General features: G+C 37.6%; 1 protein-coding gene across 4 annotated transcripts in view; it reads right to left on the bottom strand.

The window, feature by feature from the left end:
• The window catches only part of Il1rap (interleukin 1 receptor accessory protein), a 141,315-nt gene that overhangs the window by 33,193 nt on the left and 84,269 nt on the right, over positions 1-23,853 (bottom strand). For all 4 annotated transcript variants that reach the window (XR_003844895.1, XM_021209239.2, XM_021209237.2 and 1 more), the window contains exons 3-6: positions 20,024-20,309; positions 16,732-16,918; positions 4,542-4,707; positions 2,162-2,233 (exon numbers count right to left, since the gene is read on the bottom strand). Coding sequence is in view for 3 of the 4 variants with exons in the window: in XM_021209239.2 (XP_021064898.1) it covers positions 2,162-2,233; positions 4,542-4,707; positions 16,732-16,918; positions 20,024-20,309 (711 nt within the window). In the remaining variant the exon portion in view is untranslated. The remainder of the gene's footprint in view (positions 1-2,161; positions 2,234-4,541; positions 4,708-16,731; positions 16,919-20,023; positions 20,310-23,853) is intronic.

The following is a 23,853-nucleotide window of genomic DNA, read 5'->3' as shown; positions in this document are numbered from 1 at the left end:
AGCCCTAAATGGCAAATCTGCCTGACCCCTTTCAAGCACAGAAAACATTGATGGAGGTAAAACAGAAAGGACATCAGAGCCTTTTAAAATTAAAGATACATAGTTATATGTGTATGTGTTCCTTGAGACTTATGTGAAGAGACTGTTGTATATGTATCAATTGGGGATGGGCAACCCATGGTTAGTTGTCCTTTACATTTTGATCAGTCTGTCCTTGTCTGCTATACAAATAAGCTTCTCTGATGAGAGTGCATCTAGCTGTTGGTATTTAGACAGAAGTTAGAAACTATAGTGGTTCAGGCACATGGCAGTAGTAGTCACTTTTCCTCTACATTAGATGGTTTTGCCAGATGCCTATATTAACAGACTTAGGCAGAGATTCCTACCTCTTGAGAAAACTTTCAGTCAAATTTAGGTGGCTGTTGCTTAGCCCTATAATGGAAGTACCATTAGTGCATCTTTTCAAATATCTTGCTATTCTGCTATTGTAGTTCATAGGCTTTAGAGATTGATAGGGCTATGGATTGCTTCTCGCCACTGGAAACTTGCATATCTCCTTGTCATATTACGAGAGCTAGGTTTCAGAAAAGAAAAGTCTAGTTCAAATTTAGATTGATTCCTAAGTTCTCTGTCCAAAGTGTGCTGTATGGTTGGTGATAGGGCCTGACTTATACTATATGGGGAGCTTTTTGGACTCTTCTGCTTAACAACTTGAATTTGGAGATTTCTCATGCCTAACACTTGGGTTTTTATTAAATAGTCTCTGCTTTTTTGGTGGGGGAGCATTTTTATCCCAAGTGTCACAACATATATCTCTACCGTCTCCGTCTCCGTCTCCGTCTCCGTCTCCGTCTCTGTCTCCATCTCTATCCATCTTCCTCTACTTCCCTCTCCTGTGTTGCCCTCTTCCCTCTTTCTCAAGGAGGTTTTTCTTCACCTAGGTATTTATTCTTATCAAACACCATGACATCTTTTAAAACTTAATTTTCTACAGAAGCAAAATCTGACATTTCTACATATTAAAGGTTATTTGTAGGTCAAATTGTTCGTAAGAACTAGGTAAAGATTTGACCTGGATTGAAACGTTCGTGCCAGTCTGCTGAGAATAATTCTGCTTTGTGCTAATATTTTTGGTTCACTATTGCCTGGACTCTGAAGACAGCTCTAATTATCTTGGGTTGGGCAGACGAACATTTATTTTCTCCAGACTTATTCCAATGTTTGGCCTCCCTCACTTTTTCCTATAGACTTTGAAACTATTGTTTCATTTAGAAAGGTAAAATCAACATGAGTTCAGGAATGATTTTGAAGTGTGACATGCTAAGTAGATGAAGCATACTTGAGTGACTGACAGATTTCACTTTAGCAGTGGCAAGAATGTTCGAATTACTACACAAATCCCATCTTAAATCTAAAAAATGCAGCCCACCTGAGGTTGGACAAACCTCTTAACATGCCCTGTACTCTTTACAAGACAAATTATACATGAGAATTTTCACTTTTTGGCAATCTGCCCACAAATTATCTGACTATATAACCCTTAGTCCACACTTCTATATTTCTCATTGTGTCTAGAATGGTTATACTGTACAGAAGATAATGTAAATGTGTTAGAATTTTCTGTGACTTTTCTACTCCTCTGGAGGAGGCTTCCAGTCAAAAGAACAAAAATAGTGTCTTCCTTGGTAACTTATGGTTTCTTTCTAGATTTAATGGTTACAAAAAACTTATAGGTGGCCCAGTGAGGCATGATGACTATTTGAATCCTGTGTTCATGGATCTGTTTTTTGTATACTCCCAGCTCTGATTTCATGCTCCATGCTTGGAAGAGGAAACAGAGGCTTAAAACCGCCTTGTGCTATTATTACAGCCTCAGTAAATGGAAACCCTGAGTAACATCAAGTTTTCACCAAACACTGATCACAGAGGAAGTCAAGGAATAGAGAATAAAGGATGTGCCCCTGGGAGAGACGCTAAACCTCCCAGGCTGCCTTGAGATTGATGGCATACCTGGTCCTCACATGCTGTAGCTTTTGATCATGCGTCACTTTAAATCTATGCATTTCCTTACAATTAATCTTTACTGTCTTATATTAGGCTTTGTTTTCCTCCTTGTAATGAATAGAATCTAACAAGAACTCAGAAGCACACCTATAGTTACCTGGTTCTTTCTCATAGACAACACGGTCATTTGGAGAATAGATCTGGGGTGGTAATGCATCCTTTGGTGAGCCTATGATAGGAAATGCAAAAGGAGGATGTTAAATCATTCTGGCTTATGCAAAGCTATGCGGCTAACTTGTTCAACTTCCTGGCATAGTTTGTCAATTCTTGAGAAGGCCTACAGTTTAATATATACTCAATTCCTGGACTTCACTCATTGAAAATAAACAAAATATGATGTAATAGGAAATATGTATCCATCGCTATTACTTAGTGCTAACATGAAACTTGTGGGAGCCCTTTAATTTACTGAGTGCTATGGGTGATATGAGCATCTTTCATCATAGTGCCTTGTTATTTACTCTTAGTCCCCAGTTCCTGAGCCAAGAACATGTAAGTTCCTCAGGCTCTCTGAAGATGAAGCCTTTAGTCTGTGGGGTCTGTGCTCACTCTAGGCAGTTAGCATCAAAATGAATCAAACTGTAGGAAACAGATAGTATCTCAAAGAACTGAAGAATTGCTTGGTGTGGAAACATCACACAATTCTTGACAGATGTGTGATGAGCACAGAAAAACAGTTTTTCTTTTGCAAGAATCCAAACAAAATATATTGAATCGCTTGAATTTTTCAGAAAGGTAGATTGTTTTACATGTGTTGTTGATTTCTTGTGCTCTTGTGACATAAACTTCTCTTGCCATATTAGAAATAAGTGCTTTTATGTCTTATTTCTTCTCTTTTTAATTCCTCTTTTAATCTCCAAGCTACTTTTATCACTGTTCTTGACAGGTGAAACTACCTGTTGTCAACTTGTAAACTATGCTGATGAATCACCCCTATTATCCAAGTATTTCTCCCCCAAATGTTCATAATGTCTAGTATGGAACCTGGATCATAGTAAGTGAATGCTTACCTCCATGAAAAGTTTAAGGATACTTCTATTCTTAATAATATGCCTGACTTATTGATACTAGATTACTAGCCAAATGTCCATGCATGAAAATGCTGCTGTTTGTATGGTCTGTACATATATGCTAAAGTACCTTGAAAGACTTTTACAGTGCAGTGTTGTTAAAAATTGTGTTTATATTTTATTTTATGCGTATAAATGTTTTGTCTGCAGGTATGCCTGTGTATCACACGCATGTCTGGTGCCTATGAAGGCCAGAAAAGTGAGTCACATTGATTGGGTCCTGTGGAAGACAAGACAGTGGTTTGAAGCACTTAGCCATCTCTCCAGACATAGTGTAGTATTTAAGAATTTATAGAATGATCAGGATCTTACTCAGATTCATCCATATATTAATCATATGTATGTAAGTATATTTCACTTTAAAAATAATTTTTAAATAACTCTTAAATATGGTAAATAAAATTCACTTCATAATTGCATTGCTAGGGATAAATTACATAATACGAATTAAGTAAAATACATTCAAGAACCTTTTAGTGAAGTTAAATAAATAACCAACATGTTGTGGCTTTAAAAAGTAAACTCATGTCATTTGAATGTTAGTTAAGAATGACTTCTACAATCTGTTCATGTTTGTCAACTTTTATACCTATAAATCAGTAACTAAGAATACTCATTATTACCTTAGCAAATACAGATAAAACTGCATGCTATAAACAAATAAATTATAAACTGCTGATATGAGCATAATGCTATATAATTTATCTGGCTTCTAAAACACAGATTCTAAATGTATTCTTTCTTTCCATGTGAGTTAATCACCAACTCAAAAGTAAGCAAAGAAAAGTGGCTACAGAATTGGTTGCTTCGGATTTTATTTGTGTTGGGCTCAAAGCTTATAATTTTCTATTTCTTTTCTTTTCTTGATTTTTAGTTATTTATCTAGAATCTGAGAGTAGATTTACTAGAGGAAAAAGTTATGGACAGAGCTTGGGATTTAGAATCTCTCCACTAACTTTTACAATGCCTCCAAGTGGTGTTCCCATCTAATAAAAGATGGGGTATGGAGAAATAAGGCCAAATACACTTAAATCTGCATAAGCCTGTTAAAAATAATTCACCATCTCCTCTCTTTTTCCCTCTGTCTTGCTATGCAGAAAAGACTGAGACCTGAATCAAAGTCATGTGACTAACTGATAGCCCTGGTAGGACATGAACACCCATCTATCCAGTTGTGTTCAAGCTAGCAGGCTTGTCGTTCATTCATGTATGCAGCAAGTTAACCTACAGTTACTGGATGCTTACACTTTACATGGACCTGCTTTCAGACTCTGGGGATAGTGCATGAATAAATTCTGTATCTTCTTTAAAATAGAGTTTTCATCGTTGTGTATAACAGCCCATTAAGAACCTGAACAAACCCGGTATCCTTGTGTCACACACTTTTGGATGACAAGTCATACTTACCTACCACCTTTACAGTCACAGTCCTGGTGAGGTGAAAGAGACGTCCGTTTTCAGGATATGTAACCACACATGTGTAATTTCCGTTATTTGAAACCAAGGGGATGAAAAAGCTCAAGTTCATGCCCTCAGGTAGTACATTATGAAAATCCACTATTTCAGTACAACCCTGGGGGCGAAAATGGTTCACTGTTTATATACAGGTGCACACATAACACAAGTAAAAGGAGGTTTTTGCATCTTATTTTTCACAGAACATCCTAAAATCCATGCTATACTTTTTCTAAAAATATTGAATCAAGACTCTGGACAATATTTCTTTGTTTCCTTGGTTTCAAAGATATGAGGATAAAGTACAATTAGCTTTCATGCACAGGAGAAATTAAATTCTAATTCAAGATATGACCGCAAAATCAAGCATCCTCTTGTCTTAGGTTCAGTTTTCAAATCCTTGGAAGCCCTTTTTGTAATGAAACATGGTTAAGATTTTGCAACAGTGATTAAGAACTTATGAACAACTGCAAGCCCTACCTTAAGAAACAATCATGGGCCTTTTCTGTAGCTCCTCCCTGACTTGGTTAATTCGGGAACCTGGCCACTTTGGGATACCTCACATCAGTTTTGACATCTAATTTTGGGACACTTGGTCATCCTACTGAATTTATCCATTAGTCATCTTCAAATATTTTGTGTTCTTCTCTTACTTTATTGCACTTTTTTTTTCTCAAAAAGGAATTTATTACAAGCCACTTTTAATCTGTCATCCGAAAATGTATGAGCCTTATAAAGATTCAAGAAAACATTTCTGCTTCTAACTCATATTTCCATATAAAGCAGCCGATGTTTAAAATATAAAACTTGACTGTCTCGTGCAAAATAAACACCACAGTCCTGTTTTATAGCTTAGTCTCTAGCTATGCAGTTTTATTGTACTAAAAAGTCAATATATCATATGCAACAAAATCCACTTTAAATATTTGCCTTTCAAATTTGTTTGTTTTTTCTTTTAAAAATTAATAATTTGTAAATGACAAAAATATTTTGTTATTTTTAAGGATATAAAGTCTTTACATTTCAGGGTTTCTATTGATTATTTTCATTTTCTTATATTTCACATATTAATATTAAAGTCTTGGGTGCTTTTTTTTTTCAACTTCAATTCCTGGAAGGAACATTTTGAAAGGTGACATTTACCCTAAGGAATATATTTTGTAAGACTTTGTCACAGGAAATATAGTTTTGCTTCATGGAGATCAAAGGGAACTGATACTGGCTCGGTTGAGACGTTTTCTCAATCAATTTCTCCTGCTGGGTAAGCAGCCTGTCTGGAGACTTGGCACATCAGTACCACAAGGTTACCACAAAGTAGGAAGTCATAAAGGTGGACACCTTATAATCAATTCATGTCAGACATGGTTTTGGCTACGTTTAATATATCTCTAGGACTCTATTTGACTGGGCGGCACATTTCATTAGAACTGCAGCAAGATAACGTTCCTTCATTTGTTGACTTAGCTGTTCTTAAATCCCTGTGAAGCAGGCAGATTGGCTGAATGTGCTCCAGTTTTGCTGATAGAAATAGAAATGAGGTAGATAAAGAGGCATACTAGACTGCACAGGGCAAGGTGAAAACTTTTCCAGAGTCTACAATTAAGGTTTCTCGCTGTACTCAGAACTAAAGAGGACAATTTCTCACAAGATCTGGGGTTATAAAAATTACAGCAGGACTTGTGTTTTACATGCACTATATTATCTTAACAGAGTCTTGTCACAAACTTATGAACGAGGAAACAAAGACCTGTAAAAATTGACTGATGACGTCTTACAACTTGGGAATGCCAGGAATGGAATTGGAACCTAGGTCTTTTTGTTTCAATCCTGAATCAAAATCTATTTGTCTCACAGCTTTTGCTCTTAATCCCACATGACTCCATGTCCTCATTCGATGTTGTGGCCCATATCTCTATACCTATGACATACCCGTGCATCTATGCTATACTCCTGCATCAACATCATACCCTGTATCTATGCTATATCTCTGCATCTACAATATACATCTGTACCTACGCTCTACCCATCTCTGTGCCATATTCTGCATTTGTGCAATAACTCTTTATCTATGCCATACCTCTGTATCTATGCCATACCCTATACCTGTGCCATACCCTGCATATACATCATACCCTGCATCTATGCTATACCTCTGCACCTATGCCCTATGTATCTCTGTGCCATATTCTATATATGCTGTATCTTTGCATCTATGTCATACCCTGCATCTATGCCACATGCAAAGCAAATCCCAAGTTAATAGTATGATGTTCCCAGTCTTTACTGTTAGAGCTAAACGCAAAAGCATACTCTTCAATACAAAGGGGCAGATATTTTTACTTAATTTGACAAAGTATCTTTGAGAATATAATCAAATCTGCTTCAAAGCTTTAGGCCTGTAGCATTTTATGAAGGGAAAGAGAGGAAATGGTTTTCATTCTAAATACATGCATGTGCAGTGTAGTATACTGGCACATGGTTGTATTACAAGTATATAGTAATTTTAGCCTGTAGTGTTGACTTGGATCTTGTTATATACAAATAATCCCAACTCTAGACTCTTCAATATACATCCCAAAGATAGACTGTTTCTTTTACAGAAAATAAACTATTCCTAAAAGAATCTTTACGATGGTTTCGGACATAACTTGTTTAGAATTCCAAAGAAAACTGTCATGAACAAACACTTGGGTACTTAAAGAACAGAAAACAGGTTTTCAAAAACAAGAAACTAGTTAGCACTTAGTGAATGTTTTTTCAATGGAGTAAACACTTGCATGGCTAGCAAACAGTCCTTCTACCTGGCCCATCAGTTCCTCATTCTGAAGTCAAAATGAAGAAGTTAAATGCAAGAGCAACTGTCAACCACATAATAGTTGCTATGGCAACCAAGCACAACATGTAAGTAAGAAGCAGTACAAGAAATGATTCTGGGATCCTGGAGAGGAAATATGTATCCGAGGAAGTGAAGGCTGTGGGTAGGATGATGTCACAATGAAGAAAAGAGTAACTACCGTTAGCGACGTCTATTCCACAAAAGGAACCATGTGAAGATATGACTGGAAAAGGCATTCTTTGCTTGTTTGTTTATTGTTTTTATTAATATATATTCAGCCTATATAAGAAAGTGGAAAAATATTTACAAGAGGAGGTTTTGTGTTATATTGTTAATCTGGAGATTTACTGGAGAAAAACATTTCCACCATTTGGGGTCAAATTTGAAGCAAGCATTGTTAAATTTTAAATATTGGTCAGGACCACTCCCTGGAATATCCCAGCAGAGTAGCCCTGAGACACACGTTAAGGGGCTTTTATGAACAAAAACGCATAGGCTATTATAGAGGGCACTGTACTTTTCCATGCAGCATTGTTCTTTTCTAAAAACTACAACTCCCAGCATCCCAGAGAGTTACCTGGTCCTTGGGCCACTGGGTCTTACAAGTAAATTTGAGGTATTACATTATCTTAAAATGATAAGGAAAATATTGACAGTAATTAGGGGGAAATGAAGACTTGGGCAGAACACTCTGGGCTGAGGGAAGAGAGTGAAGAACTGTCCTGCATTCTCAGAGTATTTTTTCTAACTTGTTACTATTTACATTGCTGAATTGTGGCAGGTTTCTTAAAGTGTTCCCCGTTTTCTGGGTAATTCATTCCATTTGTGCCAGTGGGAGGTGGATGAGCACTATGTCTACGTGGCCTGTGATTGGGCCAATAATTAGAATATTGAGTTCAACATAATTATCTCACATGATCAAAAACATGTATGAACTCATCACAGATACATAACAGTTGAAAGCTCAAAAGATATGTGTGGTAGTAAGAATATGGGTTATTTTTACATAAGGGATAGTTATTCTAGGATATATGGGGAAATGGTAATAAAAATACAAACTGCTTAAGCTGCAGTTTCTGAATAGTTAGGGGTAGCTGTGGAAGCAATGAATCCATAAAAATCTTGGCATAAAAGAACTGTACTTTGTTGATTCTGTAAAAAGTTTCATAAGCCAGTCATTTCCAATAAAGGAACTCAGTCTTTCAATGTTTATGAATATTTACAATGTCCCTTCTGTGTTGTGCCAGGCAATGTTAAGAGCTAGATACATAATTTTCATGAAGTTTTGCAATCCAGTCTAAATCCATTATTCAATCAATTCTTAAGTGCAATGTGGATTGGCCCAGGCTTGTGCTGTAAGATTGATGTTCAAGTGAAAGAAAAGGAAGAAGAGAGAGTTCAGACTTAGCAGAGAACAATGCTCTAACCACTAAAGAGACAATGATGAGTTAGGAATTGGCTTTCCTCAAAGTACACAGTGGATGAGTCATTTGACCTATTTAAGCTTCAAGACTTCAAAGATATCAATTTAAATTGATTTTCAGTTTAAACAATGTATTTTGGGTCGACAGGAGCCATAAAACCATATGGAAAATGCCATGAATTCTTGCACAGAGTTCTAAATGTGCGGCTCTCAAAATCTGAACATGCTAACTTCATACCAAAGGTTCAAATTCCCTGTATACACATTGAGAATGATGTCATCTTTCTGTAGCACAAAGTCTACCACACAGATACTTCCTAAAATTATATGCCATATCTAAAGATGACTGGTTATGGAAGTTTTTACAAATGTTCTTTCCTGAAGTTATGTCTTAGGTAGGGTTTTTATTGCTGTTTTAAAACACCATGATTGTAAACAGCTTGGGGAGGAAAGAGTTTATTTTAGGTTACAATTTTCAAGTCACACTCTACTGGTGAATGAACTTGGGGCAGGAATTTAAAAGGGACAAAGATCTGGAGGGAGGAGCTGATACAGAGGTCATGGAGGGGTGCTGCTTACTGGCTTGCTCCCTATGGCTTGCTCACCCTGTTTTCTTATATACCCCAAGACCACCTGCCTAGGAACACTGCTCATAGTTAGGTAATCACATATCACCATCAATCAAGGACATCCCCTACAGGGTAGCCTGCAGGCCAATCTTGTATGGGTATTTTCATAATTAAAGGCCTTTCTCCTCAAATACTCTAATCCATGTCAAGTTGATACAAAAATGAGCACCGGGTAATTTAACAGAAGAGACAATAATTTAAATACCTTTTTGAGAAACATTACCAAATAGTATTTGGCTACCAGTGACTTATTTTATTTTGGATTTGTGAGGAGTTTGGAGAAAGGAATATATTGCATGGAAAAAATTTGTTTTTCAATTAAAAATTTTGAAGTGGAGGTACTACACCAAACTTAATCACAATGGGCATGAAGACGTTCAGCTTTCTGTAATCTTACTGATGTCTAACAAGCTATATGGCAGGGAAGATCTTTGCAGTTATCATAACTCAAACATATAAAACACTCAGTAAAATGATCTCCCATCTCAGGGAAAAAGGAAAACTAACCTCAGTTTTCCAAGTCTCTGTAAAATGAAAATTGAAATATCCAACCATAACAATAAAGGGGGTTATTCCGCTATATAAAAGGTATGGAGGCATGAAAAAACAAGTCTATAATTAAATCTAATAAGATAATAATGATAATAATAATAGTACAGCACACTTATCTATGAATTTGCTATATGTCTGGTAGCATCTCTGTGACTAAACCAACATTTTCTAATATCTATTCAGACTGCCTTCCAGAAGTTCTCTGATTTGAAATTCAGGAAATCACTCACAAAACATAGTGTGCTCTCCAGATGAAGAGTTACAAAATTTGCCTCATTTGACAAATTTACTGAATAGTTCATGACAGGACTGCTGAAGTCCTGAATTAGGGAGTCCTTATAGAAGGATTTTAGAATCACACACAACTGGACTAGATTGATTCTGACATCAATCTTAGGAAAGATTTTACAATCATGTAGAATGGGCTGGAAGTGCCAGGAATATCCATTCACAGTTTGGACTTTTTAATAAATCCAGAATTTAATGCTAAAGTATGGCCTCCTGACACATAAGGTTGATTCTTGGCTTAGAGCCCAGTAGCACTTGATAAATTTCCCAATAGCATTGTTCTTAGATTTTTGTTATGGTTTTTAACGTAAAAATATCCCGCAAAACCTCATATGTTAAGACTTGGTTGCCAGGTGATGGGCTGGTGACAGGTGACTGGCTCACAAGAACTCTAACTTCATCAATGTATATATCCATTGAACTCCTCAGTACCTGGTTCATGTTGAAGTAAGTTAGCCACTTACCAGTAGCTTGCATTTCAACATTATTTTCCCCCAGATCCTTTCCTGTCTGTCCATCTACTCCCTAGGTGACATGTTAAGCATTTTTCCTCTGTCCTGCTTTTCAGCCATGCTGTCTTACCCTTATCACACACCTAATCAATAAAGTTCATGAATCATGAGTTCAATTCTCCAGAGCTATGAGTCAACATTAAAACTTTGCTCCTTTAAGTTGCCTAGTTAAGGAATTCCATAACAGCCTCAAAAATGCTGACTAACATAATTCTTAAATACAAAAAAACAGTAAATAGGACATTGTACTTTTTAAGATGGGGAGAATACATTTCTGGCTCTTTGGAACAAACCCTGTACTCTACGCCTCCATTTCCTAGCTATTAAAGAAGGTGTCTACCTTGTGGAGTTGGGATAGGCACTGAACATGGTACTTAGCATACAGAGAGCATTACTAAAGTGGAAGCTATTCATTTCCCCCTTTCAGTTGAACATTCTTCAACTTGCAGGTGTTAGGAAAGCCAGTTAGTGAAATGGATTATAAGTATGAAATTTTTAAGCCTCAAAGATGTATTTCTATTATTACCACAGTTGACATTTTTTTTTCTAAAATCAAGTTACAGAGGTCCACTGAGAGATGCATTTCTGTAGACATTTGAGGATGTGTGCAGAAGATAGAGAAAACAAAACCATCAGGGTTCCCATCAGACCTCAGTCTTGCTGTCAAGTTAAGAGAATGTTTCTACCCCACACCTAGTCTTTGCTCCCAAGGTAGCAAAATTCTGGAGATCAAAGGTACCAGTCACTTAGACAAAAGAAAAGAAACGAATAACAAAAACAGAAAAGCACAACACAGATTAGCAGAAGTTTTGACATAACCAATCCATGGAAAGGATGGCTGTGGTCTAGTTGTCTTTTCTTTTTGAAGACAGGTAGTTTGCATACTCTCTCTCTCTCTCTCTCTCTCTCTCTCTCTCTCTCTCTCTCTCTGTGTGTGTGTGTGTGTGTGTGTGTGTGTGTGTTTATGTGTGTTTGCATGTGCTTTTTGTGTGGATGTTTGTATTGCTTGTAGGTGTGCATGCTTGTGTGTATATATTAGTATATAGTTTATGTATATGTATACATAGCCTTGTACATGTATGTATGGGGGTACACTTGACTGTGTTCAAATCTCTCCTTAGTTGTTGAAACATGTTTTCACTAAATGTAAAACCCACAATTTTACCTAGTCTGGTTACCTGTAAGACTACAGAATCTATCAGTCCCCATGAGTTTACAGATGGGAATAACAGAAATATCACTTCATGTGAGTATTGGAGATCCAACACAAACCCCCATTTTGGTACAGCTTTACCCACTTAGCCATCTCCCATGATCCATGTTTATCTTTTGAGTCATGTATAGAATGTGAGGAGTCTGCCTCAGCAATCATTATACAGAAGTGACCTTTTCTTCAATACCTTTATGCCTTCACTCACTGAATGTAGACTCTCTGAAGACTGACTCAGGCCCCTTCTCACTGTGTTTCATCTTCTGGATGCTTCAACTGTCACATAGATGCATCCATCTCTCTATGTAAAGTGTGACTGTAAGGTTTCAGATCCTTATTTGTACAACCACGGTGTGTTTATCTTTCTGCCACCTTGATGGCTTAGACATCCTAGCTTCTTTTGACATTTAATAAGTCTACCACTGACTTATCCAGCTTCCTCCTCTACTCATACCTTGGTTAAAACCACCACTATTCATGAAGACAGCAAATTCAAAAATTTGAATAATCTGATATGATGCGTTCAAGAGTCAACTAGCCCCACAGGACAGAAGTTCTCATTAAAATCATAGCAATTTTTCTCTGCCACTTTATGTGACTCAACATTACACAGAATAAATATTTAATCTTATTTTATATGTGTGAGTGTTTGCCTACCTCTGGCCTATGTACTACATGCCCACATGTGCTAAATTGTGTCTTGCTTTTGAGATTTCACTGAAATGAGAATATATCTCATTTATCACGTTAAACCCCATCCTGTGCATACTCCAGTGAACCAATCTATGTTTAGCTGGTATACATGTACATCAATAGAAGACTATAACAAAGAATTCAGTAAAAAGTGACATTAAACATTAAACCTGGCATGAATGAATAGGCAAGGGTCTACAGGGTTAAATGAAAGAACAATTCACGACAGTACATTCTGATCTCTTCTTAGGAATTCCTAAGCAGAGGCCAAGTGTGGGGAATAGGAGAAGAAAGAATGGTAGAATGTGAATAGAAAGAGAATTAGAGAAGCAGGCAGGTGAGTGGACAATTCCAGGAGAACCACAGGGAAGTTTTACTTATTGATGTGAACCTGATAAAATCACCCCACTAATGCTCTCATTCGTAAAGACATCTGTGCGTATCTATAAACCAATCCCTCTCTGCAACATAAGTAAGGTCCCATTGCCCCACTTAAAAGCAAAAACTTGTTGATGATCTGCATCCCACACTAAGAATATTCTGGTGTTCTATTGCTCTGTTTTATAACATGTGAAACAATATTCAGCCGAGTCTTCTTCAGTATCTTCATCTTCTTCCTCCTAATTTCCTCTTCCCAGCCACTCTCTTAACCTCCCATCTTCTCTCTTCCTTCTCACCCAATCCCTCCCTTTCTCCTTTTTTCCCCTAGATATTTTAGCAGACAACAAAACATAGGCAAACCCAGGAATAACCATGTGAATTAGCTACTGAGTTGTTTAAGAGTCTATATCATTGTAAGCAGAAGAAAGGCAAGGAATATACTACTGTGAACCACCCTTGCTAGCCTTCCACATAGCCCTTGTCAATCACAGCTCCTTCACTATTCCCCACCCAAATAGACATTACTGAAACTCTCCAAAAATTATCTCATTTTTAGTTATAATTTTATCATATCTCTGTAGGTCCATCCTTAGATATGTAGATTCTCTTTCTAAAAAGCTTCACGTGTTTCCTTGAATTCTGTACTTTCGCCTTGTACATCAGGAGAACCCTGCACGAGAACTATAATTTCATATGTTTTTTTTTCTCACTTCAAACTCATGATGTAGTTTCAGGCCTTCCTATGTTCTTTGTATTTTTTGACAGCAGTGATCTGCCTCAGGTTTATTCCATTTGCAACACCATAGGTAGCACTGTTCTTGGATTACAAAGAAGACTGCTATTGTGGATCATGGTGTGATGCTGGTGGTAATGGATGCTCTATGCTTGGACTTATCAACTGGATCTTGCAGAGTGATATTTCAAAGCTACCATGATTCATTGGTAGGAATATTTCTATTAAAACATATTTGTCTGTTCAATTTTGTAAACCCATGTCAATTTTATTACCTTTAGAAAGAGAATGATTCTCATTTCTTCTTGTTTATTAGTTTTCAAGATCTTACTCTGATTTTCCAAATTTAACTATTTAAAATGTGAAATTATCATCATGTACTCTGTTGGCCTGAAGTCACTAAAAGTTTTACCATCATTAAATTTCAGGTTGTCAATCTCTAGCTAACAGAAGGCTTTTACAGCTGATTACTAGGTCATTTTATTAACAATTGGCTAAGAAAGAGAATTTAAACAGATGAATTTTCATTGGGAATTTGTCTATCTGCTCCTCGATTTCTGGCAATTTCTAAGAACTTCCTGTAGTTTTGAAACTTTATTATAATGCAGAAATCCTTCTGCTGTTGAGTGCCTTCCTGGATAAGTGATCTTTTCCCTATTGTGAACTGTTCATTTTCTCTCTGTAATACTCACTGATTTAAAATCTCCATTCTCATATATTTGTGTGGCCACGCTAGCCTTCCTGTTACTGTTATCTCTTTACTTTTAAATTTCCTTGTATTACCTCCTGCCAATCTTCAGCTGCTGTGCATTGTCTGAGCATGGGTACAGGTGTACATGTGTGTTTATGTGCATGTGTGTATATGATTGTATGCACTTCTATTTGGGAATATATGTATGTTCATATGCATTGGTGTGTGCTTGTGTGTCTGTATGGGTGCATGTGCTTACACATGTATATGTGTACATATACGTGTGCTTCTCTGTGTACATGTGGTGTGTGTATGCTTGTCCATGTGCCTGTGCATATGTGTGTATATGATAGTGTGTATGCCATGTATGCATATGTATACGTGTGGTGTGTACATGGGTACCTGTGCTTAGGTGTGGGGTTATGCTTGTGTATGTATATATGTGCATGTGTAAGTGTGTTTCTTAGTGTACACGTGGTTTGTGTATACTTGTGTGTATGCATATGTGCATTTCTACATGCATGTGTATGTATGTGTGCACGCCTGTGTTTGCGGCTATATTCCTTCTTACTTTGGCTTTATTTGTAAAATAATTTTCTTCACTTTAAAGTCTCAATAGGTGATGTAACTTTAGGGCATTTTAATTCTATTTCTATATCCTGTTTATTCATATATCTTATTTTTCCTGGTGTAGGCCTGTTTTTAAAGAATCACCAATACTATAGCCTTCTGGAAAAATTTCTTTGCTGCAAAAAATATTATCATTTTATATGCCCATTTCATGAAACCCAAATGGAACTTCTTATTGATCCCTTTTATGTAAAAATAGCCTTTTCTGTTCTTTGGAGTATGGCTTCATGTTCATAGCAACAGAGATTCTTCAAAATGACTCTATCCTGAGTTGTTCCCACTTTTTCCTCCCCCCATGTCAAGCCCATTTTCTTTCTTTCCTTACACTGTTCTAATCAACTGGCTTTTTTTTTTGATTTGCCAATAGGCAGGACATTAAACTGCATGCAAAACTTCAGGCATTGTAGGCAGACATATTTCTAGCCCTGCATTCTAGTGCTTGTCGCTCTGGCTAGCATTTCTGAGGTACAGTGAAACCACTCTAGCCTAGCAGAAATTCTTGCTAAGGGACTTGTGACTTGTCTCAGGGAATGAAATTTCTTCTGCCTTCTGCCTTTAGTTGCTGATTCTTCACAGGTCTGTCCTAAGTTCCACTCACTATCTTTTCACAATGATCAGCAAGGCTCATTGTATTTGATTTAATACAGCTGGAACTTCTTTATATGTGTGAATTTGTGTGAATATTAAGTGACTTACTTAGATATTTCTTATACCAATTAGCACACACTAAAAAGCAAACAACAATATCTATTTTAAGGTACTAAAATTTTTATACTTTATACATGACCTCCAATGTGTACCTCTTCTGAGGAGAACATGTTCAGAAATCTGTCTGACACTGGTTTTCTTCTGTACCTCTGTGCAAATACTGACTCTACGGATGCCTACAGGCTATTGTTTGTCTCACTTAGTTTGCTGAGAACTCTGCCTACCGATTTGGCTGTACACTGTGCTTGAGTTGCCCAGTTTGGTACCTGTGGATAATCCATGAGAGTCAAATGCCATGCTGCAGTGCCCCCACACGTGTCCCCTTCCAATATTCACAGTTTTGGATAAAACACTTTCCAAATACTCAGATATGAGAGAGACCACACACAGACAGTACCCACAAATGAGGGCAATCAATGCTGTACACATAAAGAATAAATTACAGTATTGGCTCATTAAGGAGGTGCTGATTCATGTCATGAAACAGCACCTTCTGACTTCACAAGGCAGGGAGTGGAAGTGGGCAGCATTACTCAAAATATGTTCCTCAGGAGTTAACAGAAGTTAAGCAGTTAGTTCTGGGACTCCAGAGAACATTACTTGAGAAACAGGAAGCTGAGGAAAAGCAACCCATACCCTTCCTTCTAAAACAGAACAAACCAAGAAAGTGGCAAAAAAAATTGTACAAAGATATTAATGGAGAAATCAAAATGTCCAAGGATAAAAATATCAGTGTTATTAGTGTTACCATTTAACTCAACAGGCTTTCAGTCATTACCATTAAAAACAAAACAAAACAAAACAAAAACCCCAAAAAACAAAAAAACAAAACAACACTATGTCCTAGTTTTCTTACCTTGTACCAAGTGACTGATGGTTTGACACTGGAAGGGAAGTATCCGTCTACATTTGGACATGTGATCTTATGAATGCCATGTTCAATATACATCTTGTGCACTGGGAATCTCATGGCGGAATTGAAACAGTTGTCCTTCTGAACAACTTCCAGGGGAAATGCAACTTTGCTGCAGTAAGTTGTGTTCCTGAAAATGCAAGCATGCAATGATGAGGGATGCTAACCTGCATTTGATTTAATAGAGCTGGGACTTCTTCATATGTGTGAATTCCTATGATTATTAAGTGACTCACTGAGACATTTCCTATACCACTTAGCACCATATACTAAAAAGCAAACATAAATATCTCCTGTTAATACACTAAAATACTTTATACATGAACTCCAATGTGTATTGAAAGTGTTCATTTAGAATACTGTCAGGGGTAACATTTTTATTAAGGCAAAGGAAAGGATGACATGTTTAAGGGTGAAACCAACCTTTGAAAATGTTTCCAGGATTTTAGCTTTTGATCAGTAAGTTTTAGAATTTTTGTTGTTTTTACAAGATCAGACTTCTCAATAGGAGAAATGGAGCCAATCCATAACCCAAAATGTCTAGCCAGTGTTATCTCAGTCAGAAAAATAGGGAGATTAATAGAAAAATCAAAACAATTATAAAGAAAACTATAACATAGCTTTCAAAATTGTTGTATGTACCTACAGGCAAGTGTGAAAGGCAAAAACCAGCACAGGAAACATCTTACAAAGAGTGGGAAGCACGCATTTGTGTTTTTCCAGACTGAGCCATATCACTATCAAGCTCCATTCCACTAAACCATATCATATACTTCTATACTAGTCCTTCTACACTAGGCCCCCTATAAAGTGAGCACCTTAGATGTTCTTTAATTAAATGTATAATAACTAAAAACTATGTGAGTATATTATAATCATCATGTATAATCTTGGAAAGATGTAACTTCAATATTACCAGTTGAATGTGAGCAATAAAATATAGGGAAATGCATCTAACTCCAAAGCTGTAAACATGCCTGAACCTATATAGAAGCTTGAATGAGAATGAACTCATAGCTTCCTACATTTGCATTCTAAGATTCAGTTGGAAGGCCTATTTAGGTAGGACTAAGAAGTGAGACCTTGTTGAAGGAGGTATGTCAATGGGGGTGAACTTTGAGGCTCCAAAAGCCCATACCATTCTGTCTCATGGTTATCATCTCAAGACAGGACTTCTCAGCTACTGATTAATCATGATGCCCTCATGCCCTGCTCTCATAGTTTTCATCTTGATGGTCATGGACCCTCTGGAACCATGAGCCTTAAACTAAATGTGTCATTTTATAAGTTGCCTCGATCATGTGCTTTACCAGAGCAATAGGAAAGTAACTAGTCAGAAGTTAGTACAAGGTAGAAGCTATTGTTCAGACAGGCTTGTCCATGCTGTTTTGTGGAAGAATGTGGACTTTTTTGCGATTCTGGACTAGGAAGGCTATTAAATGCTGTAAGCAGGGCTTAACAGTCCATTCTAGTCAGAGCTGTGAATACAGTCAGTGAAAGATTAATATAGGTACTGCATCCCTAGGTGCAAGGCAGAGACATCAGCAGTACCAGGTACACAGCAAAAAACAAATGCCAAGCAGAAACAGGGAATGGCTCCTTTCCAAAGACTTGCCAACATTCACCCAGGAAATGTTGAAGGATTAACAATTGTAAAAGATGAAAAGGAGCTCAGAGAACATGGATCCTGCTCGTCCATGGTACAGATAGAGATGCCAGGGGTATAGCTTGGTACACAACCTCCCTCACTGCACCAGCTAAGCAGTAGCAAAGGCTTTACTTTTCTGTCTCTCACCCAATGTTCTTTCCAACACAATCGGCATTATGCCCCTACTTATAGCATTTTTGGTCATAGATAATAAGAACATGGAAATCCGAAGCTCATTAGAAGCCCATGTGTGAATTTGAAGTTTCTTCCAATAAGATTATTATTGGATGATAATTTCAAAGGAGACTTCTCTGACTACATGGATTCTCCAAAGGTCCGATGATTCTAAGAATTTTTTTTTTGGAATAGAGTAGAGAATCTTTTCACTTAACAAAACAACATAAATTTATCAAAACTTTTTTTAAGTCTCTCTTAAAGAAGAGTTAACGTCCGTGATAGAGAAAGGAAACAGGGCTACTAATTATTAGAGGATGAAATGTGTTGATAACCTCCATTAATTCAAATGTTAAATTTATAGCTCACAGAAACATGGGGCCGGATTATCCTTAGAAATACAGCTTTAATGATGAAGATATCATTAAGGCAATTGAAGCTATATACATGGACCTTTATCCAAGATAGCTACTTCATTGTAAGTAAAGGGTAGGACACAGGAGGGAAGAAGAAAGGATGGAGAGATGGTGGGTATATGTAAGTCAAGCACTGGGGATAAACCCCATCCTGCTAACTGTGTTCTCAGACTTGCAGCCTCCACAACTGATACCAATGTCCCTAATAAATAGTGGGAAATTGTGTTAAATGAAGAAAACAACCAACCAACCAACCATGTCCTATATGTGACTTTAGAAAACAAATCATGGCTTGGTAGCAAACTGGGACTGTGAGAGCTAGTCCAGTTGTGGATTTAGTTATTTTTGAGCAAACATCTCCATTGATATGTAGAAAAGTAAATGGACACTTTAATGGAATTAACAATAAAGGCCCATAGATACTTTTAAAACAAAGATGGATTTGGTAAATTTTAGTTGGCTGCTTTAGTAGCAGTTTTGGATTCTAAGGGCTACAGTATTCACTTGCTTCTGAGGAGAATTTTGGTTGAAAATGTAAAAGCATTTTGATAAATATATTGATGTATCCCAAATAGCCTTTCTTCTACATACTTTGAGTGTGTTGTCACTGCCGGGTACTTTAAAGACAAGCTAAGAATAACAGATATGAATACACTCTTCATTGCTTATTTACTAAGGAAAAATGCCTCCAGGCAAGGCAAATGTGTAGGCAGGATCCAGGGCCATGGAAAAAAAAGCCAATAAACCCAACCCCATCTTCACACAACATTGCTATGTATCATTTCTTAAAAGGAAACACTTGTGAAGAATATTCTCAAAGGCAGAACCCCGTCTGCATACCACCTCCTACTTTCCATTTCAGCTAGGTCATGAGGTAAAGTATAACCCATCTAAATGCACCGATCCCCTCCCTGCTCAGTTGTCATGGCATAATCATTTAAATAATACCCTAGGGACTATAAGGACAAAGAAAAGTCAAAGCGGAGATGCAGCCTACCTCAACATGCAGGTGTAATTGCCCGTGTCATTGAGGAGGGTGGGCCGGAACCAGAGCACATCTTTCTCCTTACTGATGCGATTCTCTGGGAGGCGGAAGTTAATGGGCTCCTCCAGGTCCCGGTCTTGCCTGGTCCAGTACCAGATCAGGGTAAGGCCAGAGGAATGGGCAGTGCTGTAGTTGTACTTCAGGAAGTGTTCAAAGAGGGGGCACTTGATTCGAGCCGGTTCATCTTCAAACACTTGGATTTGTCGCATGGTATCTAGTCCCCAGTCATCACAGCGTTCTGGGAAGCAAAAAGAAAGGGGGGAGGGGATAAGCCATCTCACAGAACTCTGCAGAACACTGACCATTTCTAGGAGCCTCTTTCTCCAGTCATTTTCAACAATCTCCCTCAGATCGACATACATAATAAACACAGGCAGTGTGCAGGAATTACTTCTCCTCAGTCCTTTATAGTTTTGTCTTATATCTTTTGGTGCCAGCTATCTGTGTTTTGGTTCTGTGAAATCTCTCAGGGACTAGAGAATCTTTTAAAGAAGTCATGGCTTTATTAAACCACAGAGATAGAAAGGCCTCAGTGATGAAATCATAACTGGATAGCCAGCTCACATCTAGATGGACTCCTAGTTTTTACCAGGACTTCAGTTTATGAGGCCGGATCTGTACTTTTCCACAAAAATATAATGTGAGTCACAAACTCAATGTAAAATACCCACTCGCTACATTAAGAGGACAAAACGAAGCAGGTGAATGAATGGAAATATTATATTTTGTTAACTGATGAATACAACAAACCCAAAGCATTAATCATCTTTTATGCATTTACATTCTGTGTAGCACATCTTTAAACTTCAGTGTATATTAGAGCTGTGGTCTACCTCAAGCTGGGATGTGCATGCATGTCATGGGATGACCACACTGTGCAAACAGAGCTGCAGAACTTAGGGGGAAGCTCTGCTAGTGCTTCATTGATAGGAAAACAAAAACAAAAGCAAAAACAAAACAAAACAAAACAAAAACAAAAACAAACAAAAAAACACTGTTGATGTGTTGATGTTTTTCACAATGTATTTTATACTGAAAAGTAATCACTGGTCAATTCAGGGAAAAAAAGATGTAATTACTTTCTTTTCCCCCTGAGAGTGACATCAGAATGGTATAATACAGAAGGTGCATAAGACTACAGAACAGAATTCCAGGGGTGATAAGGGCCCTGTGATGATAAGCCAAAACCCTGGACAACAATTTGATTTATTCCTTGTTCTTCTAAAAGTCATATATATATATATATGTATATATATATATACACACACATATATATATATATGCATATAAAATATACATATATGATATAATAGTTTTAATACATAAAATACATAAAAATTTTAACTTAGTATAAGCTTCCTTACATCCCAATTAAAACTTTCTATTTTACTTATAATAAATGGAAATAGGTTTTTTTAAAAAAATCATATTGTAACCAATATTTTAAAATAAAATAGTAACCAAAAATATAAAAGAACTTATGGTAGTTTGAATGAGAATGGCCCCCCGTAGGTTCATCTGTTTGAATACTTGGTTTCTAGTTGGTGTTGCTCTTTGGAAAGGATTAACAGATGTGACCTTCTAAGGGGAAGTGTGCCACCAGGGGCAGGCACTGAGGTTTCAAAAGACTCCTATCATTCATGGCTTACTCTCTGCTTCATGAATTTCTCCTGCTTCATGAACCGTAATCCTCTCAATCACAAGCCCAAGTAAACACTTTTTTTTTTTAAAGTTGCTTTCATTGTGATGTTTCAGAAATAGAAATAGAAACACACACAAAAAGATGGCCCTCTAACATGAAAACTCTAAAGTAGTGATGAAGGAAGCCTGGATACTCAAAAGACAGGAAGATCTCTAGGAGTTTGAGGCCAGTCTGGTGCACACAGAGAGTTCCAAGTCAGACAGAACTGCACAGTGACTTTCAATTAATTTCTTTAAAAACAAACCCAGAAAGACACTAAAAGACGGAAATATCTCATTTATCCATAGCATCAAAGTCAGGAACATGCCCATTGTACTAAAAACCAATTTATAGGACAAATGCAATATCTAACAAAATCTCACTGATATTCTTCACAGAAATTTTAAAAAAGTACATTTGCAAAAGTGTTGTGAAAGCACAGAAGACCCTAAATAACCACAGAAATTTTAAGCAAAAGAAAAAATCTGGAAGTGTAGGCACACTTGATTTCAAGTTATACTACAGAGCCATGGTCACAAAAGGGCACAAAGATAGACACATGAATCAATAAGAGATATAAAGCTACACAATCAGTACCACCTGATTTTTCGACAAAGATAACAAAAATACACACTGGAAGAAACATGTCATCTTCAACAAATGGAGCTGGGATAACTGGATATTAGAAGAATGTCAATAACTCCTCCTCTCTCTCTCCCTTCACTAACCCAGCTCCGAAGAACCTCTGTGTGAGCCCTGAAACTCTGGTGCTTCAAGAGGATGAGTAGGGAGTGCACTTTAAGACACAGACACAAGGAAGAGCTTTCTAAATAGGACTCTGACCACTCAGGAAATAATACTAGCAATTTAAGAGTGGACCTGCCTGGCTACAGGAAGAGGCCTCTTCAGGTTCCATGTCCACATGTTAGGCAACTCAGCTAAGGTCATCTGCATTGAATCCTGGGAGCCTTCCTCATCCCTGGTCTCTGAAACTTCCAAGAGATTCCTCCATCTCCTCCACCCCCGGCAGCTGTAGATGTCCATTCATTTTCCTGATCTTCTGGCCCATTCTCCTGTCCTGTAGCCAGGTAGGACCCACCCCAATGGAGGGATAAGAACACCAACTCACCCACGAAACTTTTGGACCCCAAATTTGTTACGTCTAAAAGAAATGCAGTAACAAAGATGGAGCAGAGACTGAAGGAATAGCTGACTAGTGACTGGCCCAATTTGGAACCTATCCCATGAGCAAGCACAAATCCCTGACCCTATTAATGATACTCTGCTATGCTTGCAGACAGGATATTAGAATAACTGTCCACTGAGAAGCTCGACCCAGAAGCTAATGGAAAGAGACTCGGAGACCCATAGTTATACATTGGATGGAGATCAATGACTGTTATGGAAGAGTTGGGGAAGGACTGAAGACCCTGAAGGGAATGGGAACTGCATGGGAAGATCAACAGTGTCAATTAACCTAGACACTTGGGAGGTCTCAGAGACTGAGCCCTGAACCAAAGAGTATACACAGGATGGAAAAAGGACCCTGGAACATAGGCACAAGATATGCAGCTCAGTCTACATGTGGATTTCCGAAAAACTAGAGTAGGTGCTATCCCTACAGCTGTAGTGTGACTGTGGAATCTGTTCCTTAATGGGCTGCTTTGTCTGGTCAAAGCAGGAGAAGATAAGGTTAATTCTCTAAGGACTTAATATGCTGGATAGAGGGGATACTCAGGGGGGCTTACCCTCTCAGAGTAGAAGGGGAGGGGGAATGGTGAGGAGCTCAGTGTGGAACTCAAAAAGGGGAAGTGTTTGGAATGGCAACAAGCCAACAAAAAAATAAAAGTGAATCGTATACAATTAACAGGTCAGTCCAACAAAGAAAACTGCTGTTTGAGTGGAGAGGCAGCCCAAAGAATCAGAGAAGACCATTGCCAACTACACACCAAACATGAGATTGATGTCTAGATTATACAAAGAAGCTCCAAAAATGGAATGTCAAGAAATCAAAAAAAACTCAGTCAAAAAGGCACCGTGGTACTGATTCTGTCTTACCAAGTTAAAATGACTGTCGTCGTCGTCTTAGTCACCACCAATA

This window comes from Mus pahari, chromosome 12 (genome assembly GCF_900095145.1).
Source record: "Mus pahari chromosome 12, PAHARI_EIJ_v1.1, whole genome shotgun sequence".
Lineage (NCBI taxonomy): Eukaryota > Metazoa > Chordata > Mammalia > Rodentia > Muridae > Mus > Mus pahari.
The sequence above is the reverse complement of the archived record's forward strand: the minus strand, read 5'-3'. Positions and strand labels throughout refer to the sequence as shown.